Here is a 20,490-nt window from a genome sequence, read left to right on the forward strand (position 1 = left end):
AGAAACCTCAGTGGTCATTTAAATGTCAGTGTGACAAATTTGCCAGTATTTCGCCAGATTTCGTAAAAATCATCCATTTAAAATTACCTTGGCATGTCCAATTTCTTAAAATATTTAAATCTCTCATCCTATAATTCTGTTTTTAAGATATTTGTATTCGTAGTAGTTTTTAAGAGCACAAAGACATTTTCCACCCATGCCTCTCTACCTGAGATAAATTTTATAGTACACTATGTGATATTTTCATCTACCCAAAGCAAAATATCTCTGTGAAGTTTTTACTTATTATAGGAGGATTTGTACGGATGTTGTTTTACATCCTGTAATTGTACTTAGTAATCAGAAAGCAATCTGGTAGACTGGATACTCAATGTCCGAGCTGACAAGTTTTACAACTCCATTTTTATATTTAACAGATGTACCTCTCCCGAGGCAGTGAATTACAAATCTGTAATAAACCATGACAGCACCTGAACATTAAACTTCTACATGCTGATATTCCCAAATTCCTAACCCAAGAGGCTGTTAGCAATCCATCTATAAAACACTACGTATGATATGGGAGGTATCAGGAAACCGTTACAATCACAGCAGTGGTGGGGAGCTCTGGGCCAATATCAGAGTCCCCGCCCCCTGAATTTGTTGAGGTATGGGTCCTTGCATTTTAGGATTACCCACATTATTCCTTCCTCTGTGAAGCAGTGTAAATTCCCGTGACTATGTAATGAGCAAAAATGTCTATCAAACTTGGTAAGACAGACCAAAGAATTCAGCTTGGCAGCATACTTTTCCAGTTTTTCTCGTAATAGGAATTCATGCTATGCTGCTCTCTCTCAACAAACGGCACATTCGTGGATTAAAATATTCTTCAGACTGAGGCCCTTTGCTTAAAAACTCACCTCCATTAGCTGCTCATCCAGTTTTACTTGTTTCTTTTTCAGGCCTTCATTTTCCAAATGAATTGTTTCTAACTCTCTTTCAAGGGAATTCATCTGACTGACCTGCTAAAAAAAAAGAAAACAAAACAAAAAAAAAAAAAACCCAAAAATTTCCTTTACAAACAAACACTTGAGTTGCTCTTTTTTTATTTTGACAAATCCATGCTAGTCAGAAATCTCACCCCTTGGAAGAAAGCAAAGATCATTCAGCAAAGGAAAACAGCACTATGATTCAGTGCATCAATTATATTTAGTTTTTGATCATCACTGCTTACATAGAACAGATTCCGTAAGGCACCTGGCTTGCAAACTTTAGTGTCACTCACTGTAAGAAACACACGCAGGACATAAACTCATACCCATAAGTACATATATACGCATCATCAGTTATAAGTGCATATCACTGAAAGAAAATTTCATGAAATATTTATCCTTACCATGAACCATGTACTCTGATATTTTCCAGTACATTTTATTAATAAAAAAGGTAGAAGTTTTCACTACATCACTTTCATGATCCTCTACGATGGATCGGTGGGGAAAACAGTCTTAAGGCAAAGTTTAAGTCGGGTTTAAAACAGAGTACAAAAAACCTGCTTTATTTAACTCCTTTCTCAATTTTAAAGACTAAATTTGAAAATTTTATGAGTATCCATTTTTGGAATTCTCTATTGCAGGAAGAATCTAATGAGCTACCTGACCCAGGAATTCGGAATATTGCTAAGTAGAAATACAGGACACTTCTATAGAAGGCTGATTTTGGTTTCTATCAAAAAGAGCTGAGGAGAGTAGCAAGAATTTTTAAACAGAAGAGTAATCTTTTCAAGTTAAAACCTATCATTAGACTTTTCTCTCAGTGAGCAGCTGGATGAAACCCTTTATCTTTCTGAAAAATGTACTTGAATGTACCTAAAATTAAATGGCATTTTGGCTTTAGAGCACAAACCAGTCTTCTTACCGCCTATGGTCATAACTTTCACAAACTTAAAATTTTCATAAAATTTTTGTGACAGAAACAAATGATTGTTCATCATTCTTCCCAGATTTTTACACAAACCATAATTTTCAGAAGAGGAAGGTAACAGTGACCACTCTGAGTTTTGGTTGAGAAGAAGGAAGAAAGAAAAACAAGGGACAAGAACTCCCAGGGTAGCACTGGGCTTAGATCTCTTACTTCAGGGAACCAAGTACAGAAAGCAAAAGTTGCTCTGGAGACTTAACCACATGGTAGCCCCCCTCCAACACGGTCCCTACTGATGTCCACCCATGGTGTTCACACCCTTGGTCTGTGTGACCAACTGAAGACAGCAGAAATGATGGTGTGTCCCTTCCAAGGATTAGCTTATAAAAGGCACTACAGCTTTCTATAGTGATCTTTTGGAATTTCTCTCTCTCTCTCTCTCCTCTCACTCACTGCCATGTCCTGAGAAAAGGCCCCGGTGGTGAGGACCTGAGGCCTCTGGTAATCAGCCAGCCAGAAACAGAGCCTCTTCCTGTAATATTACTGAACTTGGACGTGGATCTTCTAGTACCAGTGAAGCCTTCAGATAAATGTAGTCCCAGCTGATAGCTGGACCACAACCTCATGAGAGACCCTGAGCCAGAACCACTCAGCTAAGCTGCTTCTGAATTCCTGGCCCACAGAAAAGGAGACAACAAATGTTTGTTCTTTTAATTTGTTGCACAGCAATAGATAACTAACACAGACCATATGAAGAGGTTCCTGATATTCAGGATATATATATTTTAAAGTATATCTATTTTGCTAACTTAAAAGGGCTGTGAGGCACTCAGTTGGTTGAGCATCTGACTATGGTTCAGGTTATGATCTCGCGGTTCATGGGTTCTGTGCTGACAGCTCAGAGCCTGGAGCCTGCTTCGGGTTCTATGTCTCTCCCTCTGCCCCTTCCCCATGTGTGCTTGGTCTCTGTCTCTCAAAGGTAAATAAATACTAGAAAAAAATTAAAAGGGCTGTAATACTGCTAAAGATGATTAACCATCTTCATTATGAATGCTTAAAGTTAACTGCTCCTTTGCAACCACCATTCAATCATAAAGAACTATAATACTATTTGACCAGATTACAAAAACATACATGTAAGGAAGAACCAAAATATACCATTGTGATCACTTCCTTGGAAGCATGCAGGGAAAGAAACATACACTTAGGGACACATCACAGTAAGGACGTTGACACATATAAACTCTCAAAACTTACCTTCCTATTAGTAGGTGATCGTTCCTTTTGAAACTGTTCACACTCTCTCTTTAAGCTCAACTTCTCTTGCTCTGTAGGTCTCACCGTACCTGATGAGTTTAGATGTTTTTGGTGCTTAGGGGGAAGAAGGTTTGATTCCAGTTGACGGACCTAATAACAACATATGTAAGAGGAAGAAATGTGAAGATAGTCATCCAGTGAGGAAGAAAAACAAAAAAAGAACATAAGGAAAGTTTTTATTCAGTACTTGGGTTCTGTTGTATTAAAAACACTTTTTTTTCCCAGTCAAGTCTGCCAATTTTTTTTTAATTTTGTTAATGTTTCTTTATATTTGAGAGAGTGAGGGGCGGGGGGCAGAGAGAGGGAGACACAGAATCTCAAGCAGGCTCCAGACTCCGAGCTGTCAGCACAGAGCCCGACATGGGGCTCAAACTCACAAACTGCGAGATCATGACCTGAGCCAAAGTTGGACACTTAACCGACTGAGCCACTCAGGTGCCCCAAGTCTGCCAATTCTTGAAGTCTGCTTTTTTTGGATTGCAAACGATCCTTCTAGGTAAATCTGTTTTGAGTCTGGTTGGGTCTAAAAACCCAACACTGTAAGGACCAGAGAATAGAGGACGTCTGGATCTACCAAATCGCTGGGCGTCCACAGGGTGACGTGGCTGTCAGGAAAACATAGTCCTAGGCACTTGCTCTCTGACATGAGCATGGCTTTTAGGAGTCAGTGATGTGACAGTCCCATCGATTTTATATTGGACTGTCCACACCTGAAACCATGTATCCACACCAACAAGTTCCATGAGGACAGCGACCATGTCTGTCTTGTTCAACGCTATAACTTCAGCAATAGCAGAGTTTCTGGCACAGAGTAGGTGTTCTAAATCGCTATCTGTGGCTCTTCAGAGAGTTCTTTCTTAAGAGAAATGTTTAAGCATAGGTTAAGCATAGTTGGTCAACTACTTAGCAAAAGTAAAGACTATATATAAACATCAGTTTAGTGGTTGGAAAAGATCATCTTCAGAGACCATTCTAACCTTAAAAGGCTGAATCTTTAAAAAGGGGTACTTTTTCTCTTACAAGGAGTTAGCCCAATAAGATGGAGTCCAATTTTGCCACTTTTGTACTATCAGTCTTGACAGCTAGTCTCTTTAAATGAAGAATACATAGTTACCATAATTCTCATGAGTCTGTATTGAAAGTCAGGATTAAAATCATTGATTTTAGTATAGAACTGATTACACAAAATGAAACAAAATATTTTATAAACATATCAGGATAAAATTATTTGCAAGTAAATGATAAATTATGCATTCTTAAAGTAAGTCTGCCATAGCAGAATACTCAAATCCATACCCTAGACCCATTTCAGTCCTATTAAACATTCATTTTTATACCACACTATTTTCAAACGTATGTCACCATGTGCCGCTTTTCGTTACCTTGTCCCGTGAGTGCGTGAGTTCCGCTTTGGTGTTCCGCACCACAGTTTGGAGTCTCTCGTTCTCTTGCCAAAGCAGCTGTTGTTCCTCCTTCATCACATGATCCATCTGGTCCCAAGAAGGCCTTTGCTGCTGGTTATGGAAGGTGGCTATTTCTGGGGCCCAGTTCTTAAGAGCAAATTGAAGAGTTAAGCCTTAAAAACAAGCTGATTTCTGTTTTGAGTATATTTACTCAATGACAATAATTCTTAGGAAGCACCTTTCATTCTTCGTATCTTCTAATGGGGGTGAGTGTATGTTGTGTGTGTGTGTGTGTATGTGTCTATATACACACATACATACCGTATTTGGGGGGTGTGACTTAAAAAAGGTTTGGAAACTTCTTTGTTTAAAATGATCTTCGGCAAAATAGTCCCATCAAGTCTAATAGCAAAGATGACTGTAGGGCAAGTCAATTCTATATAGAACCCAAGTGCGTAGAGATTGGTGGCCTTAAAAATTGCTTCATACTTATCAAGTTAATGCTTTGAACCCAGATCACTATTCTTTTGGTTAACAGAACACAGAGGGAACTTCAAGATGCACTGCTAACTTGAAAGCTTTCACAAGCTAAACTCTTTCATTTTTCCCATATGCAATCATACCCTTTTTTAGAATCCAAAGCACATATTGTCCATGTAATTGAGCCCTGAACTCAGGAATATGCTTTAAGCTACCAAAGTGATTTTTTGGATTCTGGAAAATGCTTTAAAAAAGGTAACAAGTAGGTAAGGCTTTTGTGTTTTAAGCTAAACCATGAAAAAGAAAAAGTTACAATCTCATTTTGAGAAAAATGTCAGCCCAGAAATAATTTTTTAAAATGGAAAGAACTATTGTTCTTTTTAAAAAAAATAAAGAGGAGGTTCCTGGCTGGCTCAGTAGGTAGAGTGTGAGACTCTTGGTCTTAGGGTCATGAGTTGAGCCCCATGTTGGGTGTGGAGCCTGCTTAAAAATATATATATATGTGTGTGTGTGTGTGTGTGTGTGTGTGTGTGTGTGTGTGTGTGTGTAAAATAAAAAGTATCACCAAGATATAACTGGATTAAAATAACTGTCCTACTTTTATGGTAGGACAAAATGTTAATATCTCCACAAGGCTGACATCTATAATACCATTTCTAATTTATATAAGCACACAAAATAGCATTTTGATATATTAAAATGAGATACACTTTATATAACATCAAGAGTGTTTTTGTTACCGCAAAATAACTCAGCGTGGTCTCCTGACCTGCGCAACACAAAACGTAACCTTGTCACTATGCTTCCATTTATATGAAGTTCAGAAAAAGGCATCCCTAACCTATGGTGGCAGTGGGTCAAAAAGTGGTTCCCTTGTGGTTATCGACTGGAGGGGAGACATGAGAGCCTGCTGGGTGCTGGCAATGTTCTATATTTTGAAATAGGAGTTGTTTACACAAATATATGCACATACATAGTTATGGAAAATATACACGTGAACAACATAGGTTTGAACTGCACGAATCCACTTACGTGGAGATTTTTTTTTTTGAGACAGTATTGTATTTTCTCTAGCTTTATTATAAGGATACAGTACATAATATGTATAATACCTAAAATATGTGTTAATTGTTTATATTATTGGTAAGGCCTCCAGTAAACAGTAGGCCTAACTATTAGTAATTAAGTTTTGGAGGAGTCAGAAGTTTTAGGTGGATGTCTGACTGTACAGGGGGCCGGGGCTCCTAACCCGTTGTCGTTCAGGGATCAACCATATATTTATGTAAATACACACATCCATAAAAATATTCAAGTTACAGACTTAAAATCTGTGCACTTAACTGTATAAAGTTATACCTCAATAAAAAAGAAATTACCTTGTCACCAGCATTCTGAAGTTGTTTATATAAAGACATCACTTCTTGTTTCAAAGCCTCCTTTTCCTGCTGAGTCATTCGTAGGTCAGATTTAATCAGGGACATTTGCAGGTTCACATTCTGTAGGGTGTCTTCTAAACTCTGAACCTGCATCATGAGAAAAATCTTACATTGTGATGCAGATCCTCACGGTCTCACCTACAGCATGTCCAGGAATGAATGAGCTAAGATAAGAGAATTCCAAGGTCTCTTATATTTACTATATCCAGCTCTTTTTAGTAGCCTCATGGAGACCCCAGTTATTATGTATTATTTACAGGATGTTATATTTAGAGCAATGATGAGCTATGTCCTGGAGCAAGGTGTCGCTAACACAGTCATCTGGTATATGACCAAGTGATATCTTACAGAACCAGTGAGTACCAGCTGGCATGACAAAAGCTAGCTCAATCCCATGAACCATGAGGTCACAACTTGAGCTAAAATCAAGAGTTGGATGCTTAACCGAATGAGCCATCCAGGTGCCCCAGTATCTATTTAGTTAAAAATAATCTAAATTTGTAAAAGCAATGTTGATAGATATCAAAACAGGGCATGAACCTGCCTTAGAAATCCTTTTTCTAAATCAGAAACAAGCAGTCATTTCCACACAGTATTCTTAAGCTTTTATAAGTAATCTCATAATGATGAGGTAATCTCATAATAATGAACTCTGAGGGAACTGTTGTTCAAGTTTCATCACACTATAAGCATATGACAAATATTAATCAAATTGAATCATTATGAACCCTCTTAGGCCCATTCTATCTGGAATATTCTTTTTACTAGGAATTCTGTTGGAATACATAGGAAAATAATTAACTGTACAGGTGAAACAACAGTTGGCCACATACCTTTTCCTGTGAAGCCTCTAGTTGGGACTTTAAGGTTTCACTCTGGTGTTCCCAAGATTTCTGTTCTTGCTTCATAGTAGCAATTCTATGCTCTAAAAGACTTGATTTTGCCAACTGTTTCAGGAAAAGAAAAGAGATAGCAGGCATGTTTGCAAACATATCTAGCCTCGATTTGTGCATCTCCACAGAGGCTGAAAAGATAAGTGCCATGTGGGAGCAGGGCAAGGTAAAACACAGACATTTTCCTGACTCCCTTTTCTACCTTTAATTTTGAAGAGTCTCTTTTCTTTGGTGGTTTCCATTTTTCTCTCTCATTGCCTCATTGTGGGTGAGAAGTGATAGGACGGGAGGCAATTAAAACTCTCAAGAGTGTACCATAATAGGAAAACATGGAATGCCTACTAAGGCAGGTGGGGCGAAAGCAGTGTTGTGGGATTTGCTAGGGAAAATATGATAGAAAAAAAAGCGTGTGTCTATGTAATAGATCTCAGAGTATTATATGCGACAATACTTATTTATATATTAAGTAGCATGGCTATATATTAAAATGAGGCAAACTGTATATTACTATATTTAATAATATCATCACTAAACAAATTTAGCCTCCTGTTAAAATCCTGACCTCAGAAATTCAGAGGGCACGTAAGGCCTGCTGAAATGCTGGAACGATCAGGCTAAAACGGGACTGCTGAGTGCCACTGGACATAGAGAAATGCTCACTATGGTATACACTGTATGGTGATGGTAAAAAGTCTTCTGTTTCCTACCTTATCCACACAGCTCTTTAGTTCTTCACTGAGAGCCTCCTTTTCTTCCAGCAGTTTTTCATTGTAGCTGAGAACACTAGCAAGTTTTTGCTGGAAGTCACCAAGATCAGGACATCTGTGCAGCTGTAAGAGATCAACAATCCCATCGTGTCTCATGGCTGTATTTATAAAGAGGTATTTATAAACAGGGCGTTTTCATGGCTGCTGCTACTTCCCTATCTACATAGATATTTCAGAGGACATATAAACTCTAAGGAACTATAATTAAATTTAACAAAATGTTCCCTACTCGATTCTCTCCATTCTCCAACTGACTGCCAAAATGTCTGCTCAGATAGATTCAAGCAGACAGACACTGTTACGTAACGGTCCTAGCTTCCGTTGCACCTCAGGGGAAAATAAGTGACATACTGCCATTCTGTCATCAATTTAACATGTGTACATACATAGCACCATACATTTTCCTCATGCTTTTTTAACTAGAAAAAAATCTTTTTCAGCAATCTCAGTCAAGAGTATAGAATTGGCATGAACCAAGGACTGTGTATCAATACAAAGACAAGTTTAAAGCTAAAACAATCAGCGTTTTTCAGTTTGTTTCATGGGTCCTTCCCTTTGGAAGAGGCCAAAATTGCCTGGCTCAGTAAAATGTTAATGCGGACACATTGGCTTCCTCCTCTCCACTGGAATCAAGGCAAACCAAAGGCTGTTTCCGTTCCATTTCAGTATCAGCCTTACTAGGACTGACATTTTGGGGGGCCTTTCTGTGTACTAGAGGATGGTTAGCAGCATCTCTGGCTTTTAGATGCCCATAGCACCCCTCTCTCCACACACCAGTTGTGAAAAACAAAAATGGCCCTAGATACTGCTAAATGTCCCAGGGTATGGGAGTGATTCCTACCTCCCCGCCAATGACTGCTTCAAAGAGACCGATTGTTTCTTACACGTCTTTACCCTTTCCCATAGTCCATATATTTTTAATTTCCCTCTGTTTCATTTGACTTCCATATGTTCAGTTCTTCATTAAGATTTTATGGCCATCTTTCTACTTTATACCTTAAGTTCTTTGACACATTTAGCTTTAGAATAATATGACAAAATAGACTTTAAGGGTTGAATCTTGTCTTCAACTGAGAACAAATACAGCACACCTTACAAACCTAAAGTCAGAAGGACATAGGACAATGTATTTTAAAGTACCGAGACACTGGTTTACTAAAGGATCTTTCTTTTTTTTTTTTTTTTTTTTTTTTTTTTTTTTTTTTTTAAATTTTTTTTTTTTTTTTTTTTTCAACGTTTTTTATTTATTTTTGGGACAGGGAGAGACAGAGCATGAACGGGGGAGGGGCAGAGAGAGAGGGAGACACAGAATCGGAAACAGGCTCCAGGCTCCGAGCCATCAGCCCAGAGCCTGACGCGGGGCTCGAACTCACGGACCGCGAGATCGTGACCTGGCTGAAGTCGGACGCTTAACCGACTGCGCCACCCAGGCGCCCCTAAAGGATCTTTCTCCTTTGCTCTCTGCCTTGCTTCCTCATCCCCAGAACCTCACAAAGCCTGGTACCATTTTGGGTGTGCAGGTTGGCATGTGGCTTCTGCTGATGCTACTTGTGTTTCTTTGCTGTGCAACAGATAATTTCTCACTCACAAAGTAATTTTACTTGTATTATGTCCTACAGAGCAGCACATACTTCCTAGGTCCATGCCGTATGGCAGCAACAATGGGCTGATACTATCCTACTGTCGTGATTCAAAAGAGCCCAGATGCCGTGAAACAACTTTCTACCCAAGGCAGACAAAGCTCACCATTTTTCCACTTCACTGTTTATCCCACCACCTCTATAAAACCTTCACAATAAAAACATGCCAAATGATGTCTTCACCATGCTATCTTACTCCCAGATCCACTCCTTTTCTTCTGATCTCTAGCTTAGCGAAGTCACAAAACATGCATTTCCCATGCTATGGATTTGGAGCCCATCATTATCATCTTAAAGACCGAACAACAGATTTTCAAAAGGTAAAGGAGAAAAGTATGCCCACGGTAATTAGGATGAACTTGGTAATAACAGCATTGGAAAACTTAGGCCCTGTGAGCTTCAACTTTTGGAATGTTTATAAAGGCAGACAGCTTCTGTTATGGCAGAACAGATCTGCTCTGCAGAACAGCATCTGACTTACAGAACTCCTCTCAGGTACCAGTACTAGGCATTAGGAGAGGCACAAACTCCCCGGAAGGCTTATAATCCTATTAGGAAGTCAAGACTTCTAGGAGTCAACTAGAGATCAACACAAACATAAACTCAGTGCTAGAGACTCCGTATTTCAGCATTCAGAGGACACCTTTGTGCTCACAGGCTGAACAGATACAAAAGAGAGAATCTGATAATCTAAGGATGTCCTAATATCGAAGTAAACCTTAAGTGAAGCAATTTTAAAAAACAGAACTAAATTCTCCTATTTATAAATTAGGATTGCTCAAATCCTGTACTCACTGAAAAGTACGGAATTAAGAATAAAATAGGACAATGCTCAGGATATACCTTTAAGGTGAACCCTCTTTTATACTTAAAATTAAGTCTTTGTTTGAAACTTTGACATAGGCTTCTTAAAACCAAATTCATAAGTGAGACTGCATCCCTGCTAATGTTCTAGAATTTGCTCCTTAGCCCAAGATAGGTGCCACATACTTGCCATAAGAAAAAAGAGAAAGAGGTACCTTTTTGTGTGTGTCACACCAGTCTGGATGAGTAGTTATTAAAGTTATGAGCAAGAAAGTCACTTTCATTTTAGACAAACTTATTATTACTTTGTCACCCGGCTAGAGGAAAGCAGAGCGACAAATTTCTTAAACTGAAGCGGCTGTGACTGATTTATAGAATTTTAGTCTACAACATGTCAGTTACACACCTCAAACAGCATGTAGAGGTTTAGGAATAGGAGCCCTTATACGTGGACTTGTACTGCAAACCCTCAGCTTTTACGAAGCAATGAGCTAGTTGACAGGACAGTGTATTAAGGATGTCCGGTGGCTGGCAACGCCAGACCATCAGGTTCACCATGTACTGTGAGCCTCTCCACTGCACCCACTCCCAGCAGCATACAGTCTTACTTGTTTCATTTTCTCCAGTTCATCTTTGAGAAGGAGGTTCTCCTGTTCCACAATATGAGTCTGTATTTTCACTTCAGACAGTTCTGCCTCCAGAGAAGACACTAAAGTGGAGGACTAAGAAGAAAAATTAAAAAATCAAAGAGCGGACATACTCATTTAGCCTAGGGAAACTTACTGGGTTCACAGAAGGCAGCATTAAAAAAACTCTAGCCCCCGATTCAATGACATACTCTTTTATGACCATTATATTCAGTGGAATGAACCAAAACTATTTTTTTTAAGTTTATTTTTACTTACTTTGAGAGAGAGAGAGAAAGAGAGACAGAGAGACAGAGAGAGAGCATGAGTGGGGTAGGGGCAGAGAGAGAGGGAGAGAGAGAGAATCCCAGGCTGGCTCTGCAGTGTCAGTGCAGAGCCCGACCCAGGGCTCAAACCCATGAACCTTGAGATCACGACCTGAGCTGAAACCAAGAGTTGGGCGCTACCCAGGTGCCCCCCGAAATTATCTCTTGAAAGACTGTCCACCTCAACGTCATGAACATGATTTCTCAGGTAGTTTTTTCAAGTCTCTCCACTGCAAAGTTATTTCTCTTGGGGGAGACAGGTTGAGACGATGATAACTGTGTTTCTCCTTAACCTTGTTTATTAATTTTAGTTTCTATCGGATTTTGTCTACAACAGTTACTACTCTCATGTTTGCCTAATGATAACTTTCTATTTTCTTCTTTCTTTCTACATTTATTTATCAGAATTCTGCTTTAAGGGAGAGGTGTTAATTCTCCCCCATTTAGTCAATTTTTAATATCGGTTTGTATCCATACCTATTTATTTTATTCTGTATTTATTTTATCCTTTACTATGATTATTTTGTTGGTCAAACTCTTCCAGCTTTGGCCATGAGGAGCTCTTCAAGTGGGGTTCTGTGTCCTCTCGATATGCGCCCCATCTATTTTATTTTATTTATTTTTAGCACTTTTTTCTTTCATCTTGTATTTTCCCTGCCCTAGCCCTAGAATCAATCATTTTTCCAAGGAGCCCTGGCTTCTTTTAAAAGAAAATGGTATTTAGAAACAAGATCTGGGCACTCCATCCATACACACACATCTATATCTCTGTATCAATATATATATATATATATATAAAGAAACCTGAGTTTATACTAATGCCTCAAATTCCAGTCCAACACCAGAGGGTTCAGTTTAGCCTTCCCCCATTTCCTCCTTGCAGCTTCCTTCTCCAACAATGAGAACCTCAGTTCTGTTGCCTATAATCTATTTACTTATTTGTTCAATTCTAATATACACAAAGTGGTTTCAGAATTACTGACTTATCCCCCATGAGAAACACATTCACTGGCTGGAGTAATTTTAGTGTTTGTGTACCCTTCTTTTTTTCTTTAGCCCTACAGTATGGAGTCAAAATAATCATTTCCAGTTTACTTAATTCTTTTCTTCCCCATCGTAATTATGTTATCCATTTACAATATAGTTAGGTTCATTTCTTAGTGTTTGTGTTCCAGGTTGGTATTCCTCACCATCTGATTGGTTTCGATTGGATGTTTATCTGGGGGTATGTGAAGAGTATGTAAAACACTGCTATGCTTTTAAGAGTCAGAGCCATGGGAAAAGATCTACTCAGGGAAGTGGCACTCCCTTCCCTCATCTCTTCTACAACCTTCCCATTCTTCTCTTCCATCCCTTTCCCACCCACCTTCTATGGCAATCATCTCTTTAGTTTCTGGTTTATCACTTTTGTATATTTTTCACACAAATGAGTGAGGATATGAGCATGTGTATTTTAGAACATCCCTTTATTTCTTACATGGACAGAGTCATCCTATACTCTTTTGTGCTTCTCTTTTTCACGTAACAGTGTGCCCTGGAAATAATTGCACATTGGTAGACAACTTTCCTTCCTCTCTTCCTTCCTTCCCTTTCTTTTTTCCCTCTCTCTTTCTCTTTTTTTATGGTTACACAGTACTACCCCAAGGTGTGACTGTGCCCACCACGTTTATCCAGGCATTCTCCTATATATGAACGTCTAGATGGTCTCTAATATTTTGCAATTACAAACAATGCTACATTGAGTATATGTGCATATGAGTATTCATGTTGCTGGAGGTGTACCTTTAGGGTAAATCCCTAGAAATGGGCTTGGTGGGACAAATGGTAAGCTCATATGTAATTTTGTTAAGTATTAGCATATTTCCTTCCAGAAGGCTAATATCAGTTTACACTCCCAGCAACATATAAAAGTGCCTGCTTTCCCCAAAGTCTTGCCAACAAAAAGTCATGGGTGAGAAAAGATGCTGTCGGTATTGTTTTTACTTCCATTTTTCTGATTATGAGTTTTTTCACGGACTTGAGGGACATTTTTATCTCTTTTTTTGTGATTTATTCATTAGCCCTACTTTCTGTGGTATAGGATATATAAATATTTTTCCCCAGTTTGTGAAATGTCTTTTGACTTTGTAGCATTTTTTTTTTTCTTTTTTGGCCACAAATTTTTTGATTTAATCATTTCTTTTTTGGTTTAATCATTTCTTTTTTGGTCTCTGGTTTATGGGTCATAGATAGCTTTTCTCTACACTAACATTAAAGACAAATTGGCCCATGTTTTCTTCTGGTACAGACGTAGTTTTGTTTGTTATATTTAGGCTCCTAATCCAATTAGAGTTTTTATCTTTATGCACTATATAAGATATAGATATCTAATTTTTTTTTTTTTTTTTTTTTTTTTTTTTTTTAGAGAGCACATGGGAGAGGGGCAGAGAGAGAGAGAGAGAGAGAGAGAGAGATAGAGAGAGAGAGAGAGAGAATGAATGAATGAATCTTAAGCAGGCTCCACACCCAGCACAGAGCCCAAGGCAAGGCTCGATCTCATGATCCTGAGATCATGATCTGAGCCAAAATCAAGAGTCAGATACTCAACCGACTGAGTCACCCAGACACCCATAGGGATCTAATTTTATCTGTTCCCAACCGTCTACTGAGTTGTCCAGGCACCACTTATTTATGAAATCCATCTTTACCCCAGTGATTTGTTATATAGTAAGTTTCCACTTGTATTTGAGTCTAATTCTAGACTTTCTGTTCCACTTCTCTATTCATTTGCTGATACTCTACTGTTTTAAGACTTTACATCTAAGAAATTGAATGTAAGCATTGCTTTATGCTTTGAGATTTTCTCCCAGAAGTTTGGAGGGTGGCCACATTCCATACCTGCACTTTACATTGTTCCAGTTCTTCCTTCAGATTAGACTTTTCTTGTTTCCATTCCTCCAATGTACTGCGCCCTGGCTCTTGATCCTTCTGGCGTAGCATTTCTGCCAGACGTTGATTAAGTTCTTGCAGTTCTTTCTCATTTTGAGAGTTCTTTTGGCTAAGTTCGGTATTTTCCAAATCCAATTGTTGGTTTTGGGTTTTTAATTCGGAAATCTAAATAAAATGGAAGTAAGTTTTAAAGACTAGTTGCCCTAATTCTACTAAAAAACAGATTTAGAGACTATCTACCCAGGGGAAAAAAACCAAAGTTTTATACATACGTACGTACACAAACACATCCTTAATAATAGAATTTAATATGTTATTCATTATTACAAATTCCACCACTTGGGAAGTGTATGAAGAAGTGATAGACCCTTCATTTGGTCTAGCTCCACAGGGGTTGCCATTGTTCACAGCTGGGTACCTATCCCTCCAGATTGTTTTCTATGTACATACAAAACTCGCATGTATGTGGAGGTTTTCTCCTTTTTATAACAAAAGGAAATTTGAATCATTTCAGATATTTGGGCAGCCTGCTTTTTCCACTTGTAATAGTTCACAGACTTTTATCTTTCCAAGTCAGTGCATTCAGAAACCACCACAAGCTATATTTTTTAGTGGCTCTAGCATATTGTGTCGAGACATTCCATAATGTATTTATCCATTCCCACAGTGACATACAAGTTTGTTATCATTCTTTTAATTATGAAGAAACAAACCAATCTTTTGAAAAACTCATTTACACAGGGTACCATTTTGAATTTTGTGTCATTTTCTTAAAAGTGGGGCTACTGGGTTAGGTAGGAGGTATGCACCTACATTACTGGTCTGAATATCCCCAAAATGTCTTCCTCATGGTGCTACCAACTTATAGTCCTATCGAAAATGTATGAGTACCTTCATATCCTTACCCCTTTTTAAAGACTAGATGGTATCTTTCATTTTTGCTAACCTGAAAGATGAAAAAAGAATTTATCTGCACTTCCCTAATAAGGTTAACTATCTTTTTATATGTTGTATTTTCCCCCTTTACTTGACCACTCCTACCAATTATCTGTTTTTTCAACAGGGTTTTGCCCTTTATTTGTGAGAACACAGAATATATTTTGGATGTTAAGACCCTGTCTGTTTCTAGTACTGAAAATTCTCTTTTCCCAGGATGTCCTTGTCTTTTGGCTGTTTCAGGCAGATTCTTAAATGGCCTTGTCCTGCACAACCCCATGTCATGAGACTACACAAATTGGGCACTTGAATGGCAAAAGCTATCTGAATCAATTCTAATCCTACGAAAAGATACACTGATACTCTATATCTGTGAAATTCTGTCCTTCCCTTTTTGGTTTCAGTCATGGTGATGAAGGAAGGCGCTAACATCAATTGAAAAGAATGTGAGGGACAGAGTTAGTATTTCATAGATTTGGATTTAGAGCTAGTATTGTCTCCCCATTGCCACTGATTATAAAATTTATATTAAACACTCAGAATCTAGAAATAATATATACATTATTATATTCACAAAAAAATATAAACCTAGCTTAGAGTCCGCATGGGGTGAGTTTCCATTCTGAAACCCGGGATTCACAACTTTATCATCACTAGCTACATGTGATTCCAGTAGTATGTCCTATAATTTTATAAATTGCAAATTAAAAAAGAAAATTTCAGAATCAAGAACACTGGGAAATACCAAGTATCTCCTCACCTGTTTCTTTAAATTTTCAACCATCTTCTGAACTGCAGCTTTTTCCTGTTTTACAGTTTCTATTTTTTGCCTAAAGGGACAGTGAAAATATAAGAGTTAGGCTTTAAAAGTTGAAGTCAAAACAGTCTTAGTCCTTGCAAAAATGCCCTAAGAAAATTTAAGTATATGTCTTACCACATTTCTTCCTGAGATCCATTTAATTTCCCTAATTTCAGGTTAGAAATGCTATCTTCTTCATTTAAAGTAGTAATTTCACTTCTCAAAATAGAATTTTCTTCTTGAAGCTTCTCAGATTCACATCTGAATCACAGAGATTTAAAAATATCATTATAACAAGGCAGTCATGTGGCATCTTTGGAAAATGCTTTCTAGGAACTTCCAATAAAACAAGTATTCCATGCCAGTTAAAATGAGAAGTCTAAATTAGTAGACTTTTAGTACTGGAAATCAAGCTCTGACATATTGACCCCTTTCTTTTGGGGAGATAAGAATTTCACTAAAAGACATTAGGGAAGTGTGGCTGAAACACTGGAGTGCAGACAGAGACAGGAACCGAGACTATGCCTGCTATGTTTGCTGGTCTTCTCAGTGGCAACCATACTGCTTTGGGCAAAAAACTTCCATTTATCTCGGGCTCAGGTCCTACCTGCTCTATATAGGCATGGGCCATATTGCTAAGCTGTATTAGCTTTAGTTACAGACCTCAGGGCACCTAGGAAAAGGAAATTCACTACATAAATAAAAGAAATATGTACACTCATGTTCACTTTGTGATGTTTTTCAACTCATTACATTCTGATTTTTAGAACCAAAAATGGTCTGAAGAAGGGGAAAAACTACATCTGGAATTCAATTATTTTGTTTCAGATCATTCAGATAACGTGATGTGATATTTTCCAAGTCTTTGAAAACCAAACTTGCTGGAAGACTATTGCAATCATGTTATATAAAGTCAAGTGAGCAGTGTTTCGCATGAGTTTCGTTTCTGTCTTAAGTACAAGCACATTTATTAGAATCTGATAGCTCTTCAACCAAATGATATGTTCTAAGATAAATTTCCATTGTTTACACAATATCAGCATGTACTTCAAGTGATAGGAGTGAAGAACTGTAAGTCATAAAGCACAGAATTTTTCCTATATTAGTATAAGAGTTCTCATCTACCAAGTGAGTTAATCATAAACAAAAGGCATTCTCACAGAACGTGTTCCATCAAATGCGGGAAACAATTAACATTTAGCAAAACCAAAACTACCAATCCAAATGAAATGCTAGAAAACAGTTAAAGACTTGACACACACTGAGGATGCACATGGTTAAACAGCAAACACACTCCATTAGGACACCCTGAACGAATGACATTTATTTCCTGTAGAGGGGGAGGGGATGCCTCCTAGGCAGGGTTATTCTATCTGTTAATACAACACAGAAGCAGAAGGAAGCCTACGGTACTGCTCTCTTCCTGAGGACTAACAGGTTAGTTTCTCTAGGCACAGCAAGCGGCGGAAGTTAGATTTGGTGAGATGCTCTTGGGATTCCATGAAGTTCAGAAGGTATATACGTTACCTCAGAAGTTCAACTTTCTGTTGCATCTCACTGCACGTGATTTGCAAGTCATGCATCATCGCCTTTAGTTCTTCCTCGTTTTCTCCTTGAGAAGGTCCATCTTTCTGCTTAACTAAAGTAGTGACTCTCTCCCTCAGCTTTCTAGTCAGCTCCTGCAGCTTCTTCTTCTCCAGTTCCAACTCTGCTATGGTGGCCTGACGCTGAAGATGTCCATCTTGAAGGCCCAGCAGAGCGGTGTCTTCCTCCAGCAGAACTTGGTTCTGTACTCTGGGCTTCTCTCGACGTGTCCGGATTGTTCTGTGAAGCCAGGCAATTTCACTCGCTTTTACTTCTCCCACGAGCTGTGCATTCTGCTGCTCAAGGTACTGGTTTTCTTGATAATGTTCTTCTAGAATATGGTGGACACTTGTCACCGTGGGCACACGCTCTTCCCATGTCTGATGTCGTCCGAGCACCTTCTCATCAGGTTGGACTTCCCGGTTATCTAAATGGGCTTCCCATAAGGAGAAGCAGTCACAGCGCAGCACCGCTCTTTCCTGGAGCCTCTCGATCTTGCCTTGAAGCCTCAAAACCAGAACATGCAGTTCCTCATTTTCTCTCTTGACCTCATCGTAACTCTTTTCCAGGCTAAGGAAGGTTTCAGTCACCTCTTCAACTTTCTTTAGCTCATCCTGCAATTTGAAAACTTCCGAAGTGAGGTCTTTGTTATTTTCTAGGGCTTCGTCATAGCGCATCTCCATCACTCTCAGCTCTTCCTGAAGACAGTCATTTTCTCTGCTGGCATCTTCATATAACAATTTATACTTGGGGGAAGCCTCGGGGATTCTCTCAAGCATCTTCAGTTTCTTTTTTAGCACAGAAACGTCAAAAAGTAGGTCCTGTTTCTTTTCAGAAGCTCGACTGCAGTCTGCACGCAAGATCATTAGCTGTTCCTGAAGCTGACAAATCTGATTCTTCAGGTCCCAGGTCTCGGTCCTGGTCTCTTCACTATTCTCGAGCTCGGAAAAACTCTCTATTGATGCTTCAGACTCCTCTGTCTTGATCTCCTGTCTCTGAGCTGAGCTTGTCCCTGTACTTCCCAGATCCCGGGTTTCATTGTCTTGCAGGTCACTTAGGGCACACCGTGTGGCTACACCTTCTACTTGCTTCGTTTGATTTTGCAGTAAAAATGGCTCTGTCCGTTCCACAGAATTTCCAAAGAATCCAGTAGTTGGCTCGTCTAAACAAGAAGACATCACCGACCCTGGCTCTAATTTCTGTAGCTTCTGTTGCAATCTCGAAATTTCAGTGGCCATTTTCACATTTTCCTTCACTGCTCGCTCATGAGCTCTCTGCAGGCTCAAGAGGACATCTCCATTCTCTTCCAACAACTGCTTTCCTTGCTGGAGCAGGGACATGGCTCCACTTCCTTCTGCGTCCTCCCCTCCTGTTGCCCGGCAGCCACTCTCTCTCCTGGAGAAAGGAGATGCCACCTGCTGCATTTGCTTGATTTTATTCTGCAGCCTGGAGATTTCTGTGCTCATCTGGGCCCTCTCCTGATCTGCCTTCTCACAGGTCACCCTGTGGACACTCTCCATGGCCTGAAGCTTGGCCGTCATTTCCTGCCTCTCCCGGTCACGTTCCATTTCCAGCTTCTCAAGCTGCTGGCTGGCCTGCTGCTCTGAGGCGCCCGCCTGGCACGGGACCTGCTCCCTGTCCTTCGGACCTCTGTCACGACCGCTCTTCAGCTCAAGTATCTGGTCGGATAGCAGGCTCTGTTGACTTTCAGACACATTTCTTAGATCTTCCAGGTCTCTGAGCAGCTGCTCTCTTTCAACGACCATACTACTCAAATGTTCCTTGTACGTTTTCTCCAGCATCTCTCTCTCCTGGGTCAGGACCAGAGACGTTGCTTTCTCTCTTTGCAGAGTCTCTTTGAGCTGCTCCTGGGCTTCGGCGCACTCCTGGGCGAGCTCGTCCTTCTCAAACTCCCACTGGGATCTCTCCTCCAGCTGCTGTTCCACGAGCTCCTGCAGCTCTTGGCGGTAGCGCCCCTCCAGGCTCCGCAGAGCGCTTTCACACCTCTCGGTGACCTTCTGACAATCAGCCTGGGACTGGGCTTCTATCTGAGAGGTTCTTCTATTACACTCAGTTTCCATTTTTTCCCTAAATGTAGTCAACATACAGCATTACTGAAACTGCCACCGCCTCCAGAAGCAAACAAAAAACATATTCCCGCGCACGGGAGAAGCCGCCAAGCAGACAATTTATATCCTTTCTATAAAAACGGTCTTCACGTATTCCTGTGTAATCGATTTATACAGAGACGGGGTCTCATTTCTGAGGGCTGAGACTGGCAGCCACAATTAAAAGACTTACCTCACTGTGTTTAGAGAAAATCTAGAAACTGCCTTCTTTGGCATCCTCCTGAATGTATATGTTTATGGATTTTTAACCAAAAACGTACACTGATATTTCACATTCACGACCAAATGCACATTAACCTAACCCCTAACTCGGGAAATGTAAATAATTCCTTCATTTTAATTAGGTATACATTGGAGGGTAGTAGTCACATAAACCACACATATTAATATATTCATTGCTTTTCCTTATTTAATAAAGCAGCAGTAAGGTAATCGGAGCATAAGGCATCAAAGCCCTCAAATATACCTGAGATTTCATGTGGGGAAAGTTAAGCACAAAGCTGCACTTTATAATTTGGAGAAC

At 39.4% G+C, this 20,490-nt stretch overlaps 2 protein-coding genes across 24 annotated transcripts in view; one reads left to right on the forward strand and one right to left on the reverse strand.

Moving 5' to 3' along the window:
* The window catches only part of LOC132669840 (uncharacterized), a 57,482-nt gene extending 47,465 nt beyond the window's left edge, over positions 1 to 10,017 (forward strand). For 7 of the 12 annotated variants that reach the window (XR_013556117.2, XM_078448273.2, XM_078448270.2 and 4 more), the window contains 2 exons: positions 8,187 to 8,309; positions 9,815 to 10,017. The gene's annotated coding sequence lies outside the window, so the exon portion shown is untranslated. The remainder of the gene's footprint in view (positions 1 to 8,186; positions 8,310 to 9,814) is intronic. The other 5 variants (XM_078448274.2, XM_081795930.1, XM_081795929.1 and 2 more) reach the window with 1 other exon arrangement.
* NIN (ninein) overlaps positions 1 to 20,490 on the reverse strand; it is a 99,372-nt gene that overhangs the window by 12,463 nt on the left and 66,419 nt on the right. For 7 of the 12 annotated variants that reach the window (XM_060619801.3, XM_078448257.2, XM_060619797.3 and 4 more), the window contains 11 exons: positions 17,782 to 19,926; positions 16,390 to 16,515; positions 16,216 to 16,285; positions 14,469 to 14,684; positions 11,248 to 11,361; positions 8,136 to 8,258; positions 7,369 to 7,482; positions 6,476 to 6,622; positions 4,599 to 4,766; positions 3,157 to 3,306; positions 900 to 1,004 (listed from right to left, as the gene is read on the reverse strand). In XM_060619801.3, coding sequence (XP_060475784.3) covers positions 900 to 1,004; positions 3,157 to 3,306; positions 4,599 to 4,766; positions 6,476 to 6,622; positions 7,369 to 7,482; positions 8,136 to 8,258; positions 11,248 to 11,361; positions 14,469 to 14,684; positions 16,216 to 16,285; positions 16,390 to 16,515; positions 17,782 to 19,926 — 3,478 coding nt within the window. The remainder of the gene's footprint in view (positions 1 to 899; positions 1,005 to 3,156; positions 3,307 to 4,598; positions 4,767 to 6,475; positions 6,623 to 7,368; positions 7,483 to 8,135; positions 8,259 to 11,247; positions 11,362 to 14,468; positions 14,685 to 16,215; positions 16,286 to 16,389; positions 16,516 to 17,781; positions 19,927 to 20,490) is intronic. The other 5 variants (XM_078448258.2, XM_078448256.2, XM_078448260.2 and 2 more) reach the window with 2 other exon arrangements.

Source organism: Panthera onca, chromosome B3 (genome assembly GCF_046562875.1).
Source record: "Panthera onca isolate mPanOnc1 chromosome B3, mPanOnc1 haplotype 2, whole genome shotgun sequence".
Lineage (NCBI taxonomy): Eukaryota > Metazoa > Chordata > Mammalia > Carnivora > Felidae > Panthera > Panthera onca.